The sequence below is a fragment of the Watersipora subatra genome, chromosome 8, assembly GCF_963576615.1.
Source record: "Watersipora subatra chromosome 8, tzWatSuba1.1, whole genome shotgun sequence".
NCBI lineage: Eukaryota > Metazoa > Bryozoa > Gymnolaemata > Cheilostomatida > Watersiporidae > Watersipora > Watersipora subatra.
This window is the reverse complement of record NC_088715.1, coordinates 34,880,903-34,906,789: the sequence shown is the minus strand read 5'-3', so window position 1 is coordinate 34,906,789 and position 25,887 is coordinate 34,880,903. Positions and strand designations below refer to the sequence as shown.

Below are 25,887 nucleotides of genomic sequence, written 5' to 3'. Positions count from 1 at the left end.
GAACTTTATTGTGTGGATTGTATGTATTGGTTATGATCTGCAATAAAATGTAACATTATAATATACCGTAGGGAGTTCTTACCTTCAAGACAGATGCACATATAACATATAATTTGAATCCACCTCAAACAAGTTTAGCTTATTGAACACACAAACACTTAAAGCTAAGCTTTAGTATGTATTTTCAACTATTTTACTGAATTTCAACTTTTTATCACTAAAGTTTTATTACTCCTCAACTTTGGTCTTCGCTTTCACTATAACTTTTAGTGGGTCCGTTTCAAGCTTTTTCCACCTACAGTTATTCAGGAAAAAATCCAAAATGATGCTGTTTTCCAAATAAAGTAGATTGTTGTTAGCAGGTAAATAGAAATTGTCTGACCTTCTGGTTAAAGAGATTGCGACTCCAACTTTGCTACTGGTTTCAAATGATTGTATTACCGTTTTACATACGGGAAATACTAAACTGAGGTAAATTGGTCATCAAATTTATTTCAGGCATTATGAAAATAATTTCAGCGAACAGCATTTTGGCGTCTTTGTTATCTTGTTGTACGTAATAAGCACACCTATTGCCAAATTTGAACTTGGGCAAAATTTTGTTGAATTTGAATGGAGAAAATGATTCGTACAGTTGGGTAAAAAAAAATCCACTATGCAAGGTGAAAAGATCGTATGTCAGGGTAATCATACCCTGAGGGTGCACTTTTTATGGTATTTAGTTGTTCTGTAATATATTAAGTTAGGCTCTATTACACTATATTATTCCATACTATAATACTATTTCATGCTATTTAAAAAATAGGCAGTTCATCTGAAAAATCTTTTAGTTAATGACTGATAGTTGCGGTATTTGTCAATTTTGGAGCGTTTGCATGTATCACTTACCCCACAAGCTAAGAACAGCGAGATGAAATATGGAGATTGCATATGTGACACCCAACCAAACCTGAGTCAATCTATATATGAAAATAGACAGGTTGAGCAGTAGGAAGCATCCAGAGTATCCTGCTAGAGGTATCAGAAAGTCCTTCACTTGTTTCTGCAATGTACCCATTATAATACAACATAAATAATTTATAAAAACAGTTTATAGGGATGTTACTATTTGTTTAGTAAAGAACTCTGAGCCAAACATCAATTCCTTTAAAAGAAATCTACATTTTGTTTGCTGTTAGGCAGGATTAAAATTTAATTTTAATTGGTTTAACTGAGATCCTCATAAACCCAAGGAGTATATTTTACTTTTAAAGCTGTTTGAAAAACATGAACTTAACAAGCGAAAATACCAAATTCAATGTGCAAAATGTAAATAATTTAAAAGCGCTTGTTTTTATCGCTTTGATAAAATTCCAGTTATGGGTATGCAAAAGGTTTGCATCAAAATTCACTGCAATTCTTGTGTAGTTCTTTATATGTGACTTTGATCCATGTTTTCTAAAAACATGGAAATAGTCAGAAAATCTGTACACTACATTAATTTAAGCGATGACCAGTTTTTATTTAAAGCTACAAATTAAAGTTTAATATTATCTTTCTTTGCTATAGGGATATTCATAGCCATGGCTGAAATTTAGGTGAGAAACATGTCAGTTTTACTATAAAAGCAGAACTAACAGGATCAGCTAAATTTGTGATAATTGCTAAGATATAACAGCATTTTACTAAGGACCCAAACATTAACTAAAGTAAAACACAACCTTGTGTTCTCTTGTGAAGTTGTCTTCAGGAAATGTGTAATTCTTCATGGCTCGCTTAGCGACAGCGGCTATGTAACTGCAGATTATAACCATTCCTAACCATGCGACCACACAAGGCACCCAGTAGCTACAAGTATGTAAATATTAACTGAGTTATATTATACAACATAATGTAATGTTATAATATATTAAATTACAGGGCATCATAATTTATTATATCGCATTATTGTTATCAAACTAAAATCATGTCATATTATGGTAATATTATGGCCTAATTTGAAAAACATTTATATTTGTAAAATGAAATTACTGCCAATAAAGTAATATATTCATGGTATATTGGATCATGTTACATAACTAATGGAATGCCCTGCAATGCATGGGTATCAAAAACCAGCTTATAAGCAGTGATAGCAATGCCACACTTACAAACTCAGCTTATGAACAATTTCATTTGCTATTAGCTTGGCATATTGCCAATGACTAATTTAAGTCAGCTAGTTACGGCTCTAACTAATTCACACATGTAGCATGACATTGCACAGTAACAGACAGCGTAACAGAGAGCAGTAGCGCATTTTTTCCCGCCTAAGAATATCTATCGCACAATAAATACATATCTCTCATGTGGCACAAGGGTTCAGCACATCATATTGGGAGTGAGAGGTTCCAAGCTCACCCATTCTTTGTTGCCAAATTTTAATAACTCTAACTGGACACAGCAAATGACAGACACACCAACTTTGAGAATTGTATATATAGATATTCTATCTTATTGCATCATATTATGCCACATTACATTTGTAACAGTTTATTGTGTTGTATCATTTAATATTCTACTGTATTTTAAGATATTATGTTATATTTTATTACATTATAATATATAACCTATCCATTAATTTGATGAATTTTATTGCATCATATTTTATTGTATTATATTGACTTCCATTGCTGATCAATAACTTATTAGTTTGAGATTATACAATTTTTATTACATCACGTTAAGCTATATTATGATGAATTACATTATATTTCACAGTATTATATATAAACATATAGAATTTTATTGATTGCAAAATGCAATTAATAAATCTTTTACCTTTAAGTCCACTGTTAACCTGTCCGCTGTGATTAGTAGACACACACATCAGTAGACTAACGTGCTTGAGGAAGGCAGACTTTGTAGCTTGCTATGATTGGCAAAACATTTTTTGGCAGCTAACAGAACATTACACTGGCATTCTTAATAAACCATACATTAAAAGTGAGAAGAGTGTATACTAGAACAACGGCTTACTGTGGAGTTACCTACTTACAGTTTTAAGTTACATAGTTACAGTTTCAAATTATAAAGTTTAAATTTTTCTCTCAAGTTGACTATTGTAACATTTATCATTTATGAATAAGGCCAGAAATTACGCAGGATTGTCAGAAGTGGTGGGATATAAACTTACAGCAATTTATTCGCTATATCAACAAACCACATATATATAAAAAATAGGCCTCAAGTTTGTAAAGGCTTTGCTATAAAAACATATGAGTTGAGTGTAAACTTTTGTGTAATTATTTTTACAAGTTTAAAAGTGATTAGAAATAATTAAAACAACTGGGCAAACTGCTGACCCTATTATTCTGCAGGCAGATATTTACAGAGGTCTGTAATTTAGACTACACCACAATTATATGATCTCATACTGTGTTTAGACCGCAAATATTTATTTATTGAATAATATAAATATAATGTAAACAATAATATATGAACAAATTATACAATAATCATATAATCATTTAATTTTTTGACCAAATGTTTGTTTTTTATACTTTCAAGAAACAGTTATCATAGCATCTTCTGGGCTGCAAATACATAAAAGTTTGTTGGAATCCATGAAAATAATTGCCTGTGAGAGTAAATTTCAAGGATTGTACTGTACTTTAAAAAACCTTTTTTAATAGTTAAAACCGAAACAGTAGTTTTTAATATCTTGACTGTTAGTACCTGATTTTGTACTAGTTTTTGATTAGTACTTGAAATTAGTACCTGATCTACATGAAGCAGGGTATTGCAAGAATGTCACAATGATGTTTGGTTAACTTTCAACTATTTCAACTGTTTATGAACTCAACTTGATTTAAACTCAATCATATTAAAACATCGTTTAGTTGAAACAGACTTGTTTCTTAATGGGAATACAAATTTGCCTTACAAAACATTTTACTTTTTATAAATGCTGATATACAAGCTTTGGAAACGATTACAACAATGGAAACTGTAAAAAAAACTATTGCTTACTTCTAAATGAGGTCAAAGTTTACCATTGTTTTGTTTTTAGCAAAAGTGGTGTCACATCCATTAGCATTGAAGCTTAACAAATTAGGTTTAACAACAAACAATTTTTTTAGCTGTAAACATGTTGGCTAGTGAAAGTGTGTTCTTATAGACGCCCAGTTGTAAAAAAAAAACAAAGTGCCAAGTTATTACAAATTGTTCAACAAAAATGTGTTTATATGGAAATTAAGTTTGGCCGCTATTAGCTGTCAGATCAAGGTTTTTGCAATGTATTAATAAGTTGTAGGTGTGCAATCATAAATTAGGTACATACATAAATATGCGGTAAAGATGGCCAGCATGTGTGGCTTTGATCCAGCAGAAAGGTGTTTCAGCTAGTCCATAACTGTTTTTAATAAATGGTATGCAGGATATGACAATAGGCAACAGCCAGCCAATGAGTGTGTATAACCTACAAAGGAGTGAAGTTTGTTATGTTTAGACAAAGGGAAGAGGCCTAAAATATTGACCACGTACATGTTACACTGCTGTATGCTTAAAATAGCTGGATAAATAGTTCTTAGCATTGATTTGTATGAGCCCTGAAATTTGGTGAGCCATCTAAGGGGAGGGCTTATAAAAACAATAACAAAAGGAAAAATGTGAAAACTTAAAGACAACGCAGAATAGCACAAACAAACTCCCAGAAATGCACTCACACACAAAACACTTTCACACTCAAATACTTACACACTCAGTCATCCAAACACTATCACACACTCAGACACACACTCATGCACACACACATGCACACATACACACACTCACACAATCACACATACACACACACATCCACATGCTTCCCACCCACATGCCCACACATGTATCCACATCTCCCCACACCCACATGCTCCCACACCCACATGCCCACACACCCATATGACACCATGCAAACATGATCAAATGCTGAGACACCTACATTCTACCTGCCCACACGCACACACAGTCACGAACTTAGACACCCAAAATGACAAAATTGGAATTAATAATATACAGAGTAGAGAGTGAAGCTAAGAAATTACCCAATCAAAATGTGTCAACAATAATGTTTGGCAGAACAGTCTTTCCATGACACTACGTCTTTCAAGTAATAATAAGTGTATACACATGTCTAAAATTGGCATGTATTTATTAAAAGTCAGACAGCTAGTTCACAAGAGAAATTTTACACTTTCAGATTTCTATCGCAATTGCAATGATTATGAAACAAAACAAAAACTAATTTACAGTTTTATAAAATTTATTTGGCTCATAAATGTAGTAGTTTGCAAACAGTAATTAGCAGCCTCCAAATCTTTCCTTTTTTGATAGTGGGCAATGGTGCTTAGGTCCGTTAGAAATAAATGCATATGATTGATCAAGCGGTGACATGACATCGACCAATGCCATGCAATTATTAGCCTACAAAAAAGGTTAAAGTTTTAACATTGTGAAATATACAATCTGGTTAGACAAGCGGTTGGGCCAAACTCAGGCCTGTATTCACTGGTTATGCAAGTTAGAGAGGCTAATGTTAGGTGACTAATTATGAACACCTGGAGTGTGGAGGGGGCGGTGTAAGCCCCCCAACAGGTTTCTTTAATGTAGGGCCTCTAGCCACCCCTTTCATGTGAAATTTAAAAAAAATTAATGGAAAGTATCAACATTTTTCTATTTTTTGAGATTTGTTTGGTGTTAGGTGATGTGACTGCCTGGACGTTTTCAGATTAAAATAGGCAAAACTTGACTGCAGATAAAACGCTCAAAAAAGACATCTTTTTTTAGCGTTTTAATAAAGATCAATTTTGCCGATTTTATTTTAAGTTTATCCGGAGGTTTCTACGCTTTCAAAGGGACATGGCCTAATAGATGTTTGGTAAACCTTGACCTTTTGAAAACCTTTATAAAAGTCGTTAACAAGAATCTTTTGCCGCTGATGATAATAATGAGGCCTAAGAACTACTAAAAGTTAATGTTTGTCTCTATGGCTTGGAATAAAGTGATATTCTACAGCGATAAAAACTGTCTCCAAAGCCATTGGGCAAATAACTGTTTGAATAAATGATGTTGAGGTCAGGTTATCTGAAGCAGTTTATCATTGCGTTAGAGCGAACCAAACAAATCCGTTTAAGTTAACCTTGTGTTCGAGATGAAATGTTACATTTTATCCAAGGGCGAGTTTTCTGAGTTTGACTGTACTTAGCCGCGGAAAACTCCTAAAAAGTTGGGCGGCTCAGCCGGCCAGCCTCCCTAGAAAATGCGGGCCTGGCATAACTAATCGCTTAATAAATACTCTAAAAATCAAATAATTAAGATTCTAAAATTATAGTTGCGAAATCCATTTATTAAAACTCTTTTCTATCTATACTATTACTGGTTGTGTGACTAAATAAGCACATATTTTCAACTCTGATAACTTCTAATGGGTAGACAGTTAATTGAGTGATAAGTGATAGGTGGAAAAGAAGGATATAAATTTAAATAAAAGAGTAATAAGCTGTGGTGTCACACTCACCATTCCTTCGATGAAGTTTCTTTTGATTTTATCATCTGAAGGTATACGTATACAGTCAGAATGGATATCCACACTAGTACGGCAAATGCTAAAATAGAGAGTTTATTGTTGAAACAAGACTAATGGTCCATTAATAAAGGCTGAGCAAAGCATACATTTTTATTACGTACCCACATAAAAACATTTTTAATTTGACTTTAAAGTTGACCTTTAGGTTGACCTTCAAATTGATCTTCATGATGGTCAACAAAAAAATTAAGGAAAGCTTACTAAATCAGCAATTTTTATGATGTGCTTACAAACAGCCACAGTTGAAATGCCCTTCAAGTCGGCCTTTGAAATTAAATTTGTCCTAAACAAACATTTACCAAATTAAGCTACATACGAAAGAGCTGCAGAAAGAAGGCTTGAGCAACACATCCAGGTGTTTTAGAGAACTCTTCACTGCCATCTCCCTGTAAACAGTAAGTCTATCACTTTCTTGAGAAAAGCAAACAATGATGCAACATTTTGATATTTGGTTCTTTAATCAGATTACCACGTAACTTGGTAAAAAGACTGCCTAAACTTTGTTGTTTTTATTACTAACCCTATTTTTGCTTTGAGAATCATAACTATACAGCTGTTCATTTCAGTTTCTGTAACTTTATATGCAAGTGAACAACTCAAACAGCTACAAGTGTTTAATATATTTTGGGAAGCCTAACAATAAATAAGCAATGTTGGTAAAGCTACAGATAAGTAGGTAATATTGATGACACCTACTGACAGGTATGAATTGCTGGTGACACTTATTGACATGTAGGTGGTGTTGGGGGCACTTACCGACAGGTAGGCAACGTTGGTGAGCAGATCAGCAACCAAAATGTGGCAGATTATTCGCTAAAAGTATATTCAGTAAAATAGATGAGTGATGATAGGTCAAAAACGGTTTTCATCGATTAGCTGTAAAGTGTACAAGAGGCTTGTTAATGATGATGATATATAATGCATAATCTAACATGATTACTGTGAAATTTCTGCAGCATTAGCAACAGCCCAATTAGAAAAGTGTTGATTTTTGTTTTTGTTTGACTCTGAAAATAGGAAAAATGTGCTGACCTCCTTGACTTTTTGACAAAAGATGAACATTTGCTAGCTAATTGCAGAACCCTGTATAGAAAGATTTGTGTGACTTAAAGAGGTCAAGTGAAGTATAGTGAGGTCAAGTAAGGTAATATAGTGACCTTATAGTTTTAGTTAGATTAATTGTGAAAATTTTAAATGTATTTGTGTATTAGTTACTCTTTCTTACAAATGTCTTGTTTGTTATATAAATGGCTGGTGCTTTTTCTATGATATAGTTTTGTTAGAAGGCTAAAAAAGCCTGTTCCAAGGTGGCAGAGTGTCCATTGCTCTTATGAATAAAAAAGGGTGCACAGTTTGCATGTGTTTAACAGTTGAATAAAATTACATGTGCCATTATTTCTCTGACAAAACTATCTGGATACATGTGATTCAGTTTTTGGAGCAGTTTTTAATTAAATTAAGACCTAAACCTACAATAGATTTTACTTTATAATTTGATGAATGTAGGTATCTTGTCATTATTACAATATGACCCATCCTTATCGAGCAGCTTATATGGTAACCGATGTCATCAGAAGAAGAAGGAGAGTCTTATTTCAACAATCTTTATGACATTTTATTTGTCTAAAAATTACTACCTCAGAATATAGGTCACTACCAATCATATAGGTTGCTGCCAAATTACTAAATAATGCAAAAATTTTCACAAATACATCATTTAACTCATTACAATCTACAGCAATATAGCTTCTTCAAGCATTATTGAATCAGCCTAATAAACTAATTTCCTACATAACATAACATACCGCGAGCATTTTTTCAATAAAAGAGGCTAAAATTGCCACTCAAGAGGATACTACATCCAACAAACACTTCATACTACTGGCCTGTTATTACTAGCTTTAGTTTTTAGCTATGCATGATCATGCCATACTCAGGTATGTATTTATAGATGCACAAACTAGGTTACAGTACCAATGAAAATCACTATATATAACATGCGTCTTCCTATGCCATCGGAAAAAAAAAAAGATTTTTAATGATCACCATAAAAAATTTTATTTATTGTAATTGGATAACTTTTTTGTTTAAATAGAACATATTATTTGTGCACAGGAAACCACAAATATATAGACTGCTATTTTGTTTATTATGGTGAATATTTAATAAAGTTGCAAAAAGGAAAAATTATTCAGGAAAGTGTAAATAATAGTGGTGTTTTATGAAAGCTGGTTTGGTAATGCTTTGATAAGACTGGTTGTGTCTTATCATTCTAGCTTATTCAAAAGCATTGTCAAAACAGCTATCGTTAGTATGATTGGAATTAAACAAGGAACTAAATCACTTTTAGTTGACCATGAAAACTTCTGTTCATGACTGATTCGATTAACATAATATCAACATGTCAAAGGTTGGATACATTAGAGGTTATTGATGGCCAACATAACTAATACATAACAACATATCTAATAAACACCTTGTGGTATAAGATCAAAGTAAACCATTAAACTAATCAAGGTCTTTAAAGATGAAGTCAATGAAAGTGACGCGGAAAGGACACACATTTTAATCAAAAAAGCATGCATGGTAAGGTAAAGGGGATACTATTTTTTCAAAAGGATTGATGATCACCTGTCAGTCTTGTAACACCTGCTGCAGGCATACTGCACTCAAACCTCTTAAGATAACAACAAGGAAAAATAGTTTTCAAAAGCCAGAACATAAAAAAATCTAAACAAATTTATTGGTTTCTTTGGAGACACCTGAGATAATTATCTTATTGTGATTGACTGACAACAAGGAAACGTGTCACCAAGTGTGAATGTTTCAATAACCAAAAGAAAATTAGTCTAGGTGCAAATGATTTTTTCCACTTAAAAATGATTCCACCTAAAAGCATTTTAGATTTTATCCCAAATGATCAAACTTTTTTCATGATTTGCTTTTGATGTTTGAGGTGTTCCTTCCAATTGCCAAATTTTTTCAAAGTTAAAATTGACTAAAATTAGTAATTTATTGATATTTTCTTGTTTAACCTTCTGACCCTGAAAGACCAATAAACTTTATTATATCTAGTTTTTTAGAGATTTATAAGGTAGTTCTTATGATTTAATGTGTATGTAATTACCAAATTTTCATCTTAGCAGTTAAAACATCAAGTGTAAAAAGAAAGAAATTATGATCACGAAATATTTTTTTCTAGTTACCAACAATGGTTTTTACGCTAGAAATTTATTAGCTTATACCATATTGAAGTAGTTCGAGGGGGAATACATCAAACACTTACCTCATGAAAAAATGAATGTTTTTTCAGAAACACGATGCAGAGTAAGGAGACGAGTTCTGCTGTAATTGAGACTGCTAATATACTTTTTTGTACAACTCTCAGAACATCCTGTAAAACAAAAATAAAATAGTTTACTACACACTCAATAGTATACTTGCCAAAAATTACAAAAGAGACATTGGGCATAACAGAACAACTGCCCATGGTAAACTAATACTAAATTAATTAGTGGAAAAGTTTTGAATAAAAGGAAAAATGAACTACACTTTCCTTTGAGCATGATTTAACAAGTCCTGCATGAGTTGAAAAAAATCAACATAAACATCTGTTTTACTGAACCCATAATGTTTGAGGAAAAAACTAAGTGCCACTTAAAAATATTGTATCAAATATAAAGACTTCCTGCTACACCTTTCCTTGCCTCAGATTGTTTACTTCAAGCGTAACAAGATGCAGTTGCATATTTCATATTTTATCACTGTCAGAGTTGAACTTAAAAGCTTTCAACTGAAGATATATTTATTATCTACTGTTTATTACTCTAACGAGTCTAGCTCCAGCTAATCATCAGCCAATAGACTACCTGAGCAAACAATAAAGAACTGCTTAGGAAGAAATAACATTCCCTGTTAGTAGGTGGATTTTGATTGAGGTACATAAAAGAGTGCAGACTAAAATCCTATCCCGCTCTAAATTTGTAGCTATGAAACTTGACGGTAAGAATAACTGAGTCAGTTTTACTGATAGACGATAGGAGCATGCCGAGAATTTAAACCTAACTTGAACTCTATATAGCAAGCTTGATGTTTGTAGGCAATTGAAAACAAAAACTATCTAAATCTAAATCGTAACTTTATAAAAAAAGCCCATAAACTTAACAAACAGGAGCGATGAAATTTGAGACACTTTTTTTATTCTATATTTCAAGGTTGCATAATTTTTACAACAGTCCTACTTCGACAATTAAAGTGATTCTGTGACTTCTATGTTAATTGTTCTGTTTTCACCAGATGGGGTCTCTGAGAGCCAGGATGCAGTAATAACACTTGACCTTTGATTGACCTTTGATTTAGACATGTTCAAGATTTTAGGAGTCTCTTATCAACCAAAGAATTTTCCCTACTTCAAAAAAACACTACTTCATTTGTTATTGTTAACTAAAGCTATGTAATACCTAAAAAAATAAAGTATTTTAGTTTACTTTATATGAAATTCATTTAGTCTAAACCTGTAGGGTACTAGCTGTTTAGCCGCCAGACGGTTCCTATTTTTAGAGCGGAACTGCCTAAAGTTTGGCATATCAATCAAACATTTATGCCAGAAAGATAGTTTATGTTTTGCGAAAAAACAGTAAAAAATGACCCAAAATTTTCTCTAAAATTTTAGCTTTCTGTTATTCATTGGATAAACAAATTAAAACAAACTAAATTAAACAAAACTAAATAGGTTTGTTGGTAGGCTTTTGTCAACGTCTTTATTCTTGCCTCAAATTAAGGAGTTGTGTACACGATGATTTTGGAATTAAAAACATTATCACAATGTAAAGGAAGAGTGCTGGCCTAAAAATTTCAGCTAGAGTGAATGACGTATCTGAACAAGCACAATTTAGCCAGCTCAACAAATCCCAGCCCTCCCCTATGACAGAGGCGGAGCCAAATACAAGAAGACCTGCCTAAAGATGTGGTTGCGTCAAACCTGAGTTGATCTTAAAAGAATGCATTTTTTTCTATCAGTTGATACATTGTTTGTTGTGTTAGGCGATCTCATTGCCAAGATTCTTGAAGACTAAAATCGAAAAATCTGATCGCGGTACAAATGCTCAAGACAAAAAAACATGCCCAGACTGGCCCAAAATGATGTCACACGTGATATATCTACCAATACGAGCGTGTCGTATATCTCATATATCTCGTATTCACATCGGCTATTTGCGATAAAAGTCTAGTCCTACGCGGCGCTATTAGAATATATTTTATTTTGTGTTTGCTCATGTTAGCTAGAATAAATTTTAAATCCAGCTACATATACATTATTACCAATGTCTCAAACGCCTCAAACAAGGAAAATTAAAAACATGGCATATTAGCTTTTTCTAAATGCTGTGCAAACATCTTAGTACCGACTACCAATTCTACCGGTCTACGGTAATTCTGTCAAGCAAACTATGTAAAATAAATTCTTTGTATCGGCACAGTTCTGTCGCTACCCGCACTAACGATATACAGCCTCCCAAAAGCCCCGCCCACAATATGCCCATCACCTATTTTGGGGGTGGGGCTGTATATCATTGCCCACAACGAAAACTAGTTTCTCACTACTGTAATTAAAATAAGCGAGGTGCGTCTTTGAAAAGAATATACATAGGGATAGAGTTTTAAGGATGAGAAGTCTGCTGCAAACTAGATTTGCACTCACATTCTCCAGTTCTGAGGACATCTATATACCATACCCAACTCACTACAATATTCTGCAAATCATGTTTTGCATTATCGTCCACAATATTATTTTATTATATAGTATTTACCAGCAAAAAAGTTTCATCTCAGCATAAAGCTTTTATTAAAAATATTCATCAAGTCGTGGCCACTCACATAGTTTTAGCTGATACAACAAAACAATTTCATCTACTGCAACAAATTCAAACAAAACATCATGATCTATGCAGCACACATTGAAGTCTCTCTTTCCCATTTATGGCAGTTTCCACACTAACAAAGCTGCTTTGGGGGTTGGACCACATAAACATCCTGTTATCATTAAAAAAATGCAATAAATATATGTCATTCATAGATATGTCATTCTAACGCGTATCTACTGAAAGCGTTCAAATTGGGAGTTAGATAGATGGCGAGTGTAATTTTAAAAACGAATAATTGTTTAACAAAGGCAGAAGTACGCCAAGCCAACGATTCGATGCTTTTGTTCTGAAAGTTAAAGATTTGCATTTATCAATCGATTTTCTTCACTTTCTACAAGTGAGATGTGAACATCTAAAGCCAATTAATAAATCTAGTTTACTAGATAAAACTGCCACGGAAAATTTGAAGCAAATGTAGCTAGATGAACCAATAAAAAATTATAAAACGATGATTAGTGATAGCAAAATGTTATAATTTTATTAATTAGTATGTGTATTAATGAGTACTAAAATAATACCTTTAGTATATTCATCAATCTAAGCCATTGTATTGCTAGATGCTATGGATTAAAAAGAAGCTGTCAAGAACTCACTGTACAGACGTATCTCACACACGCAGGAAATTAAATTATAGCCTTAAACAGGGAAATATAATTTGAATGTAAACTCAACAGTATATCTATAGGAGACTCAATGTAAACGATAAATTTACCTCCATTTTCTTATCTTCCTCCGTAGCATTTTAACCACCTGATGCCCAAAAAACTCGGAGTCATCTTCGCAGTAACTTCACAGCAATTTTTACCATTCGGTCATTCGCCAATAAAATGTGTCGATCGAGTAATTCATTAAAGTAATGATGTTAATTAATTTAGTAAATATCAATGTCCATGAGATTTAATAATAGAGTAAAATCTCTAAACTTGAGATCACAGACAACGCGTTTTACGAGTGAAAACATTTATTACGACCTATATAAAATTTGTGTGCTGAGGATTGGCTAATGAGGCGACTTTATATTTATCGCTCACAGACTCTTTTGCATGTATCACTAGTTACGTCATGAACGAAGCACCCACTGAAATGTGAGCTTTTTAAAAGATGGCCTCATTCAAACACATATATCTCTGGACAAGATTTGTTTACAAAGACAAAAATGACATCAAATTGTAGCTGATGTTTTAGCCTTTCATTGGTCTTGATTTCATTAAATCAACCTTTTTGACGCAACCACATCATTAAGCAGACAGTAAGAAAATCCGGAGGCAAGAGTTCGAAACGATGAAGAATTAGAGGCAAAACTTATTTGCCTATTTTATATTGATAATATTTACCGTGATTTTACCCTTTTGAATTGTAACTATATGTTTAATGAAGCTCCAAAGTTGCTGGTATTTATGTTGAATACATTGGTGTGTCCTTGAAGTGTGATTAGAATGATAAACTTATTTTTATTATTTATAGTTTTAGTAAAGAGCTCAGGCTACAGTAAACATCAAATGAATTATTAAACTAGTTGTTAGAAATTGTGCATTTACCACAAACCACTCTATTGGAATGTATTTCAGCTACCTCATGCCTTCCTGAGAATGACAATGGCTTACATGTACTTATGTTGTTCTACATTTCATGCAGTTTTAGAACTAAACGATGAAATCCAATATTTCAAATATTTATTCTTATGTCTGAAGAAATCTATTTGAGAGAAGGAATTTATTTGGTTGTTCCTTAGTTAATTGATCTACTTCAAGCATGGCAAGTAATTTCATCGCACTTTATAAAGTTTTTCATGGTTAATCTATGCTACAAGGGCAGGTAACAAGCTTTATGTTAACTTGATGTCAACATTACTTTTGCAATCATTACCAAAATTCAAAAACATTTTTTTAGAATAATTTTAAGCGTACCAATGTTTTTTTTAACTTTTTTGAAATAAGGATCAAAGTTTGATTACCGTGTGATAGATGTTCCATTTCTAATTTGAATAACAAAGTTTTGAATTAAAATTTCATTCAAAAGATGATAAATGAAGCGATGTTTATAAGATCATTCCTTTAAGTACAATATAGACATAGACATGTCAATGAAAACCTAGGGACTAATATGGTAGATCAAACACAGTTCAACATAGACATAGAGATTAAGATGGTAGTTCAAATGCAGCTCAACATAGACATAGAGATTAAGCGTAGTAACAGCTGCACTTAGTTTAGTTGCATAACAAAGAGCAAGATGTATTTACGCATTGTCCAAGTGGCAAGCCGCAATCCAATGGGATGTCATCAACCGTTCCATTCATCATTAGTAACTTGCTACAAAAAAACAGAGCAAATAAACTTGCTTTATAATTTTTAGAACCCTGGTAGTCTAGTGTGCCTTGAAAGATTACCAGATGTAATCACTGCTCCAGTTGCGGAACTGTATAATGCCCTGATGCACAACTTATATAGTCATAATATGATATCATTGAGGATTTGTTCTCCCGCCAATAATCAACATTTTGTAAAAATCTTGAATGCAGATAAAATAAAAGGCATGATCGATCAGTGGAAGTACTTTCTGGAATTGCAGCCTGTTCAGCACAAACATTTCTGGGTACTAAAAACTAGAGTACAAACAGTGTAAGAGTGGTTTGGATAATCTCCTAAAATCTCTTTAACTCTCAACAGGTTTGGCGTTGTTATAGTGAATGTATAGCTGTTATTACATTAACAGCCTACAATTAGTATATTCCCTGTGAGGATATGGGCTAGCAATACAACTTAGCACAAATTATATATTGGCGCTTACAGTTTGTTTACACTGTATGACTCTATCAACATCTTTCTGAGAGATATTCATATATGCTAATACTATTCTGCTTGTCAATTTTTGGTATATAGTTAGTGGATTTACTAGCGTATGTATAGGCTGATGCTGGCATACACAGATACTGTCTGGTTTAACCTAATTAACCTTAACCAGAACTCTGTTTAAAACCGTCGGTTGGTATATTTAAAGATCAACTTGCTTAAAATTTCAGTAAATTTTATTTAAAAGTATCAATATTTTTCTATCATTTACAATCGTTTTTGATGCAGGGGACTGCCTAACAGCAAGGACGTTTGAAAATAAAGATCAAAAAAACTTTGTCAAGATTAAAACGGTACAAAAAAAATGCAAACTTATTTTACTAGTTGTTATCATTGCATTATTTAATATTGGTGATTCCATTCAAATTAACACATTTTGTGTGGTTTTGCTGTCAATCTCTTTAGAGCCACAGACATCATAATTACACTATTGTTTAATCTGAGCGTTTTAACCGCAATGAAGTTTTATCAATTTTAGTTTTAAAACAACCTGACAACCAAATCACCACAAACAGCAGAAACAATATTATAATTAATACAAAAAGTTACCGGATTTTTTTGATAAAGTCGACTAAGATTCTGTGTAAGTTGGTCTTTAAAGCTCAACCCGTTTCACTGAGTTGAGTTTTAGTGAAATTTTAGATATTATGACTTGTATATATTTGTTGTGTTTTTAAGAGATTTCAAATTTATATTGAGATGGTGATACAGACCTTGCTGATCTTGATCTGATTACAAGTAAACGATTTGTTATAGGTCATAACTGGCAGCAGAAAAAAGCTGTGAATGTACCATTCCCATAATATCGGAGAACAATCATATAAAGTAAGGTAATTATGTGCACAATAATATTGGAAATGGCGAAAGATCAAAGCTGCATTGCTGGTGAAACAAAAAGTGAATGACCTTGTGAGTTGTGAGACAAGGAGTTGTGAGTCTCTGACCGACAGAAGTAACCAAGTTACCATACTATTTTATTTGCTGCTGACAAATTACTGTTGGCAAATTGCTGTTGACACGTTTAAAGGAACACTGTAATGCCTACAAATATGTACAGCTTCAAAGCCTCATTTAGCGCTAATGATATAGGGTGTCAACTGTTTCGCCATCAAATGACTCGAAATTTCTATTAAGCTACATTTGCGTTGGCATTTCTCTGTACAAGGAAATATTTTCAAACATATTAGTCGCCATGGTAAAGACAAAGAATTCGGGCGTGTCTATACACTAAGTACCGTTCTAGCTGTCTAATGATCTGTAATAGATTGTCAGGTGTAAAAATAACAACAAAGAATCAATATGAGTACAAATATTCTATATGCATGTGAACGATGCGGGTGCTAGCATGCCAGCCTGGTGAGCTAAGTGTTATGAGTTAGAATCTCATGCAATGCAACATTTTTACTTCCTCTATCTGTGGCTTTAGACAGGCAGACATATATAAAAGATGGTTCTTACTATAGTGAAATTAGCTGAAACCCCAGCGTTGCACAGGTATTAAAACCGATTATAAACAGTGGCAGGTAATGGTGGTTGCCATTGGCTAATCTGAGTAAAACATTGTCTATATTGTTAAACTTACTAATAAGAGCCGTGAGAGCAAGCTTTTGTGACAGTGACGTAACACAGAGTCACTATAAATATTTCAAATCAGATAATGACTCATACTGCCCGATGAACTTATTGCAGCTCATATAACTTAATGTAATAGTATAACTGAATATAATAATAATGTAATAATATAACCTAATGTAAATAAAATAGCTGGACAGACACTGAATGGTGAGGATGAGGATGACTGACTATGAGATTTGTATATACTGTATATATAGATTAGTTGATTTTGATCTAAGATACTCCGGATAACGTTCGTATAAGTGTATCGATGTTTGACTATGCTGTTTATTGCACTTGACAGTTTTGTTAAAAGGATTGTAAAATTATCTGCAAGACAATGGGCTAGTTCAAACTTCTGGTCTCGAAAACTAATATGCACTATTCTTCGCTTTGCAAAAATACTTCACCAATATACAAGTTTTCCTTAGTAAAATTAGCAAAAACTGAGTAAAAATATGCTGCTTTATTCCTAATTAAAAGTTAAAAATTTTGCTGAAACTCTGAAAAAAGATACTAGATTTACCGAAATATAAACGTTTTGAGAGAGATTCATGTATTGCAATATATACACTGTATGCTTCCATGGTTCAAGTAAATTATGCATCTTAATCTTTATTATATTCAGACAAACAATTGAACAGATATATTGGTATTATAAATATATAATATATATATAATATCCGATATATATATATATATATATATATCGGACAGAAATATTGATATAGTTTTAAAAGGTGGTCGTACACAGACAAGTTTTATGGCTATAGATCCTAGTACATAACTACGATGACACCAGAATAGTTTTACAGACCAATCTACTAGTGGAGATCTTTTAGTTGATTAAGATCATTTATCCCTCATGGTTAACAGTTACATGGAGTATATTGTGAAGTTGTGGAAGTTTACAAACTTTTCAGTCGTCAATTATTTAAAAATTGGCTTTACTTCAAGATTATGGCCAAATAATTTCATCTCGATCAACCCATTTGAATGACCACTATAAAAACTTTAGCATGTAATGTTCAGCAAGAACTTGATATCATTCTTCTTTTATGAGACTGTTGCATACTATAGCTTGTTGGAACACTTGCTAAAATGCTTATTCTTTGAAGAATAAAAGTTACTAACAGCTCAAACATTTTCTAATTTTGTATTTTTACACATATTTAAAAACCAAATAAATGTTCAACCTTAAAGACTGAAAAGCACGAACATATATTGATGTGAGGTTCCAAATTGTACTACAAAAATCTATCAAATTTATATTCTTGTCTGGTAAAGTATTTGTATATCACATTTTTTATCAAACCATTACATAGTCCATCATGAGTCTGACGGCTATTGTTCTCTGAATGACTAAAGTGCTAATCACAACTTTAAGTAACACCTGTGCATCACCTGTTGTAGATTTCTGAAGCGCTAATCACAATTTTGAGTAACACCTTTGCATCACCTGTTGTAGCTTTCTGAAGCGCTAATCACAACTTTAAGTAACACCTGTGCATCACCTGCTGTAGCTTTCTGAAACACTAATCACAACTTTAAGTAACACCTGTGCATCACCTGTTGTAGCTTTCTGAAGGGCTAATCAGAACTTAAAGTTCCACCTGTACATCACCGGTTGTAGCTTTCTGAAGCGCTAATCACAACTTTAAGTAACACATGTGCATCACCTGTTGTAGCCTTCTGAAGTGATAATCACAGCTTTAAGTAACACCTGTGCATCACTGGTTGTAGTCTTCTAAAGTGCTAATCACAGCTTTAAGTAACGCCTGTGCATCACCTGTTGTAGCTTTCTGAAGCGCTAATCAGAACTTTAAGTAACACCTGTGCATCACCTGTTGTAGCTTTCTGAAGGGCTAATCAAAACTTTAAGTAACAACTGTGCATCACCTGTTGTAGCTTTCTGAAATGCTAATCACAACTTTAAGTAACACCTGTGCATCACTGGTGGTAGTTTTCACATATTTATTATTTGAAGATACCAGGTGTCAGATTTAATGACCAACAAACATTCCAACCGTACAAATGACAACATTTGTAAAAGCCAGAAAAATGAACAGTTTTATGGTCTTATCTGTTTGACTGTCTGTTTTCTGTTCAGCTTGAAAATGACACAAGTTCTACCCATTAGCATTTTTGCTAATATTTCTTTGTTATAAACATGGTGCCAAGTTGTTTGGTTGTCATGGTACCTAAAGTAATATAGAACCGATTATATATTATGCTATTACCCTGGCAGTCAATGTGGCTAGAGATATTATCAGATGTAGCAAATAGCTGCGCAAATATTGCCTAGTTTGGCCAAGTGGTGGATCAGCACAGGTGGTAGTGTGTCAGTTCACCAATCTGAAACTAGTGAAGGGGATGCTTTTTAAAATCAAGTTTTTTTATAACCTTGGTTCTTCATTATGCTAACAAATGTGAATTGATACCAATCTTCACAACTGTTGAAATTAGATCCGAAGCAGTCAACAAACAGCCAATCAAAATACTGCCACGTGTCAAAGATCAACAAATTGAAAGTCCATTGCATCATTGCTAGGGGGGTCTTACCGAACAAAGTTGCTGTCGGAATAGTCACTTTTAAAATCACTGTCCTAAAAATCGTCACCTTTTTAGAAAATCATCATATGACTGGATCAACTTTATATTCAAGTTGGTAACCAACACATTCTCTTTAACCACATTTATTATTTTAATACTAACATCTCTTCTGGTGGCACTGTGCTGCGTTGAAAACCTGAAACTTGCTCAGCTTGAACTTCTGCTAGTAAAAAGCGTGGCACAACCAGCGACCTTTACAAACTTATGAGTGATGTTTGGGAGCATTGCTGATTACACCGCAAAAAGCGACAGACCTCTTAGGATTTTAGGGCTACACGTCCTGTACTGAAAATTGACCGATATTATTTTCAATAATCACTGTCAGTCACAGACTTGTATATGGATTTGCTGTCAGTGTATCATGGCATTTCATAGCTGTTTACGTAAATTACCTGTTGGTCGATGAATGTTGGGCAAGATGCTCCAAACCAAAACTAGTAAAGTTTCGTTTGATCGTGTTGATTTATGGACAAATAATAAGGCAGTTAGTAATTCTGTTTACACAATCATCGGCACCTTGTCAACGCTACCTTCAGTGATAAATAGTTGTCTCATCTGTCACTTTTCAATTATTCTTGTCGTCAGGTTGTCAAAATCGTCCTAAAACATGGTAGGACCTCCGCGCTAGCAACAATTACGTTGGCCGCTCATCACAAAGTTATGTCATAGTAGCCGATTGTTGCAGTCAATTTCACAGCTAATCTTCAATTTGAGCAATATTGTGCACAGGGCTTTTTGCTTGTTGGTTTTTTACATAATTTCATAATTTCTAAGAAATTACGAAGTTTTATTCCTAGAAATTAGGAATTTGCATTACTGATATTGCAGGTCGTTTTTTTGCTTTCTAACTATATGATTATTTAATCCGTGATGAGAGTAGCAACTCCCAAGCTTGCCAAATGAGATTGACATCACTCTTCACTATTATTGAAATTGAATTAAATGCCTCCTACACTCGGCCAATCAAAATGCTGACAGGTGTGATCATCTGCATCAAAGTTGAAAACCCATCACATTGATTTCAGTTGGTCGTTCCTTGTAAAATGACGTCATAGCAGCTCATCATTGGGGTTCATTGCACAGCTATATTTATAAGTATTGCTTTAAGGGATAAGGTGCAGGCTAATGGCAAGTTGCAGCCAACTACATTAGTTGTTACGGTTTATAAGCTGGTTCCTAACTCTTTCAGTACCGTGTTAACTTCTGACCGATTGATCATTCTGTACAGATTAATTCAAATAGATTTTTGAAAACTCAATGTATTGCTAGTGTTAAGATCTACGTTGAGAATCAAAACATATTTTCTTTTACTGTAAAATGCATTTTTTCAAAACAAAATTTCCTACAAGATAGGTACTAAATTATTTAGTGAATCCCACTCTCGAAAAATCTCTGACGCTGTCTTTTCTTGCCATGAACGGACGCTGTGTGTTTACGATAACGATCTGGTTTTGCTGTTTTGAAAAAACTTAGAAATAGAATTGTAGAACTAAAAGATTTTTGATTAATTGCAAAAGAATCACAATGAGGGTGTTTTATTGGAGATAAAACTTTATTGGTCTAGCTAATGTGTGGGCTTCGTAATAAAAAGAAAAGTGAAACCCTATTGATTAGCCGATACATTGCCTTCTGGTCTGCACCTATATTATCACAAAAGCGGATACATCGGCTTACAGTAGCAAAAGAAGTAATAGCTATGCAACGTCGGGCGTTTGGCTAGTTTATAAATAAAATTCTACTAGATTATTCAAATCTTTCACCTTTGTCTAAAATTTGATTCATAAAAGCAGCCTAGTCATAACATTTTGAATGTTTCAGTAGGACAACTCAACTGTAAACACAAACCTGTAAGTTGGCAATTATAACTCATAAAATAAGTTTTTTCAAATGAGAAATCGATACAATCTACTTCATCTAGAAATCTCTTTAAACTTTTGTGGCATAAAATTGCCAAAAAGTTGGCTGAGTTTTGTTAGAATTGAAAAATAGTTTGCAAAATTAACATAAAGGTCATAGCGCAAGTACTACTCTAAGAGGTTCGAGACAAATAAGCGATCTAACCTTACAGACGGTGAAATGCTTTGAATATTTCCTTGTGTTCATTCAAGCCTAATAAAAACCAATTTCATTGAAGTTAAAATGAAATGGTTTTTAGCAAAGTGCCAAAAAAGACTCCCTTTGCCAACACTGAAAATTAATAGTCATTTTGATATGGGAAGTAAATTGAGCTTGCGTTTAAATGTTTATAGCAAATCACACATTTCGCTTTAGACAAATCTAATTTAAAGCAGAGCTAGTGTTTACAATATTATACACAATATAAGATAAGAGAAAGTTATAAGATGATATTGATATTATTTTGTATACATTACAAGATAACAGATTATCAAATTTTCTAGAATTTCATTAGATGCCTATTGTTTAGTTGTTGTGATATTTTCTAACGGTAAACTATTGTTTAACTGTACAAACATAATGTCTGGATAATCATGTAAAACTCGGAGCTGAATAGGTTTTTCCTGTGAACAGAGACATAAAGAGCTGTAAAGTTTGTTATTTAGTTATCATTAATTTTGACTACGCAAATGGGTGATGTTACTTGAGTTGTCAAAACTAACTATTTTTTCAGTTATCTCGTACAAAAACAAAAAATAAACTTAGATCTTGTAGCTGGAACCTTGCTAATTCTAAGGCTCATTCAAATGTAAATTGTTTCAAAAAAAGGCTTTTTTAAACACATTATATCCCTATCGAGGAATTGCATCAAACAATAAATGATCATATAAAAAAGTGAAAGCATGTTCAAGCACTTAATAATAACGTATTTAAACAAGAAAGCGAGAAGGAGAACAAAATTCAAGCCAATTGGTAACACTGTAACAAATAGTCTTTTATCTATAACTGACTAGGTTGTACCTATGATATGGGCCACGGTCTCGTTAAGTGGGGTTAAGTCACACATATCAAATTTGTGTAATAGTGATAGCAAGTTAGTAAACTCGATGCCACGGACATTTATTATGTTTTTAAAATACATTTATGTAGGCCAATCACGTATGCTCTTTCAAAATCTGAATGCTACTTAACCAATAGAAGCTTAAACAGCCCAAATTTGCCTCGCGAAGCCATTGCTATGCAAACTGGAAATAGTAAAACATGGCGTCGCATAAGTCGTATGATTGTGTTTTTTTTCCATTGACTTGATGACAATAAAGATAATTTCCATTTCAAATACACTTTCTGAGATCATGATCCATATTACTTGATAGTTTTAGAGAGCCTAACCAAAGAAAAATATACATTGTGAAAATTAACAGTACCTTCTTTTATAAAAGTTCCTAAGCTGCTTTCTCAATCCCAAATATTTTTCTGTTTATCGTCATAAGACAAAGCTCAGCTTTACAGCTACAGAAAAACTACAAAAGGCTACAGGAAAGCTAAAGGTAACATCATGTTAATTACTTACTTTGCATATAATTTGACCTAGAATATAGAAACTGTATTCAATCAATGGCGATGAAAAGATCTGTATGCTGGCACTCGGCCAAATCTTTAGCTTGAAAATGTCAACAACAAGTAAAGTCAGGTGTCCTTAAAAGCGGTTAATTTGTGCATTTTGCAACTAAATACTAAAAATTGTAATGCTTCGATTGAATCAGACTTGTGTTGACTTAAGTCTGATGTTATAAGCAGACTTATGTTGACTTAAGTCTGACGTTATAATCAGACTTGTGTTGACTTAAGTCTGATGTTATAATCAGACTTGTGTTGACTTAAGTCTGATGTTATAATCAGACTTGTGTTGACTTAAGTCTGATGTTATAATCAGACTTGTGTTGCAACATAAAATTCTAGCTAAGAAAGTCATAGCTTGTAGTCGATAATCTAAAATCTCTCAGTTTGCACAAACTATAGCAGTGATTGTTTATGCCTATCATTCCTATTATTTATCAAGATAACTTCATAGGCTAATGAAAGAAAGATACTAGTTTTGAAAAGCATCGTCTTTTTTGTTTTTTACTTGATGTTGGATTTTCTATGGATCATCCACTGATCTCTAAAAGTGTTTTATCGTAATTCCCAACATTTATGTTGCAAAGCTTGCAATTATCTAATAAGGCCAGTGGTAGCCGTTAACTAAAACTATATCAATAAGAGTTTTTCATGAAAGTATTAATCATTTCTGTTGCCTAGCAACCTGTAATAGTCTTGATCTGATACGAGCAGATTAGAGAACATACTGGAATGCTAGTAATATGAGGGAATCTCTGGATTATCTTATACCTATAATAACAGTGAACATGTTGTTGGACTTTTCCGTGTTCAAACCAAGAGTGTTGCTGAGTTGTTTGTACGAGATGAGAGAAACTGCAAATCATTGCATAAAATGTAAAAGTCTAGTTCACAATGGAGGTATCTTATTAATGTACACATTATAAAAACACAAACCAACACTGATATGTGAAATGATGAGCTAGATATCATCTAGCTCATCATTTGCATAGATTTTAAGCAAAAGATCTATAAACTCAAATGTGAGTTTATAGACCTTTTGTTCAAATTTTTACCAAAGAGTGTCAATGATTTTGGACAAAAAGAGTTTAGACTTGTGCCCTATGACTGTAGTCAGGTCACCGTTCCAATTACATGTAATTTAGTGTGCAACTAAGTCTAACCAATCTCTTGAACTTCTTTTTTATAATCATACATATGAAGTATCTGTGAATGCTAAAAGTTAGCTGAAGCTATGCTAAGACAAGATTGCATAAAATAAATATTTCTTAATTCAGGTTGTATAGATTCTGTTACTAACAAAATAAGGTCTAGATAAATCCTTCTTTACTAAATAACCAAGGCTTCTCTGTCATAACTGTAGTTATTTACATGTAATTTGGCTAGTACTGAAATCCAGTCATCTGTTACTATCTGAATCCATTACTTTACATGTTCTTTCATATTCATTCATGTATAAAAAGTATCTGTATATACTGTATGTATGCTGTTTGTACGTGCTTGTATGTACTAGAAGCTGACAGCAGATGTTTGCAGTCGGGAAACTATAAGCAGTTTTTTATTTCAATGGTTGAGACTTAGTTATTCATAAAATTCGGTCTATCAAAGGAATTCAAAAACTAGTCAACTGACATTAAAAGCCTTTTCCACTCTGCTAAGCAAATTTATATTCTCGTTTTAATGGCTGAGCAAAAGTTTTTTTAAACTGAAAGTAAGCATTTGAGGCAGCCACAATAGTCTTCTATGCAAGGCCTTACTGCAGGAACTAGGCCTTGAGTTGAAAAAAAGGTTTTGTCATATGCCTACAAATGATTCATTCCCCTAAATGGTTGTCTTTCAATAATTTCGATGAAAAGGCTACACCAAAATGATCAACAATTCTACTGTACAAGCGTTCAGGGCAAAAACTAACACACACATATATATATATATTTATATATATATATATATATTTATATATATGTATTTATATATATATATCAGCTACATTTTTCAAAACAATTTGTACACTATGCCCAAAATATATGCAGTTTTTCCCTTCATACATAAAAACAATTACTGATTTCTATTCTTTAGAACCAAAATATGTGAACTGCCAATGAAGTTTCTGGCAGTACGTGTACAACCTGTAATGCACTAACTTGACATCCACAAAACTATTAGATTACCAACTTGTAAAACATTTTTGTTCAATAGACTAATCGAATACTGATTTATGCTTTCTTTTGTTTGGTTTTCTTTCTTTCTATCTCAGTATTCTCTCAAAAAAGCCATTTGGTTGATGATTATTATTGCCAGTAAAAAACTTATATATACATATAGACAGGTAGTAGTTCAGATTAAAGTTTATTACTGTAAAAAATAATACATAAGCTTTCAAATCAAACTTGAAGTTGTTAACTTACGTTTCGTTTGACACTGTTATGGGGTTCACTTCATGTGCCTGTTGCGAAGACCTTTTATCTTGATTATATCAAGCCCATACAGTGAGTGACTATAGTCAACAAGCTGTCTGCCAGAAGCTAAAATGATGCAGTAAACACTCATCAGTCTTATTAAAATACTAGATGACCACGCGGTATGTGACACAAACTGGTGTCAACCAATCAAATTATTCATTCGAATTTTAGTGTGGTAAACTGAAATAAGTTTATTCAATTTTTACTGAAACATCAATAGTTATTGAGAAACTATTTAAAAAAGCTATTTAACTCAAATATCCCATTTTGCAATAGAAATTAGATAACTTTTGAAGTTGGCTGAAAAATCCACGCAATATTTA

General features: G+C 33.0%; 2 protein-coding genes across 3 annotated transcripts in view; one reads left to right on the top strand and one right to left on the bottom strand.

Moving 5' to 3' along the window:
• LOC137401779 (adhesion G-protein coupled receptor G2-like) overlaps positions 1-25,602 on the bottom strand; it is a 32,124-nt gene extending 6,522 nt beyond the window's left edge. For both annotated transcript variants that reach the window (XM_068088262.1, XM_068088263.1), the window contains exons 1-9: positions 25,511-25,602; positions 14,756-14,825; positions 9,876-9,983; positions 7,346-7,402; positions 6,906-6,975; positions 6,521-6,608; positions 4,301-4,438; positions 1,701-1,827; positions 889-1,042 (exon numbers count right to left, since the gene is read on the bottom strand). In XM_068088262.1, coding sequence (XP_067944363.1) covers positions 889-1,042; positions 1,701-1,827; positions 4,301-4,438; positions 6,521-6,608; positions 6,906-6,975; positions 7,346-7,402; positions 9,876-9,983; positions 14,756-14,815 — 802 coding nt within the window. In that variant the 5' untranslated portion in view covers positions 14,816-14,825; positions 25,511-25,602. The remainder of the gene's footprint in view (positions 1-888; positions 1,043-1,700; positions 1,828-4,300; positions 4,439-6,520; positions 6,609-6,905; positions 6,976-7,345; positions 7,403-9,875; positions 9,984-14,755; positions 14,826-25,510) is intronic.
• Positions 1-25,887, top strand: part of LOC137401417 (uncharacterized) — a 294,112-nt gene that overhangs the window by 224,573 nt on the left and 43,652 nt on the right. The gene's annotated exons all lie outside the window — the stretch shown is intronic.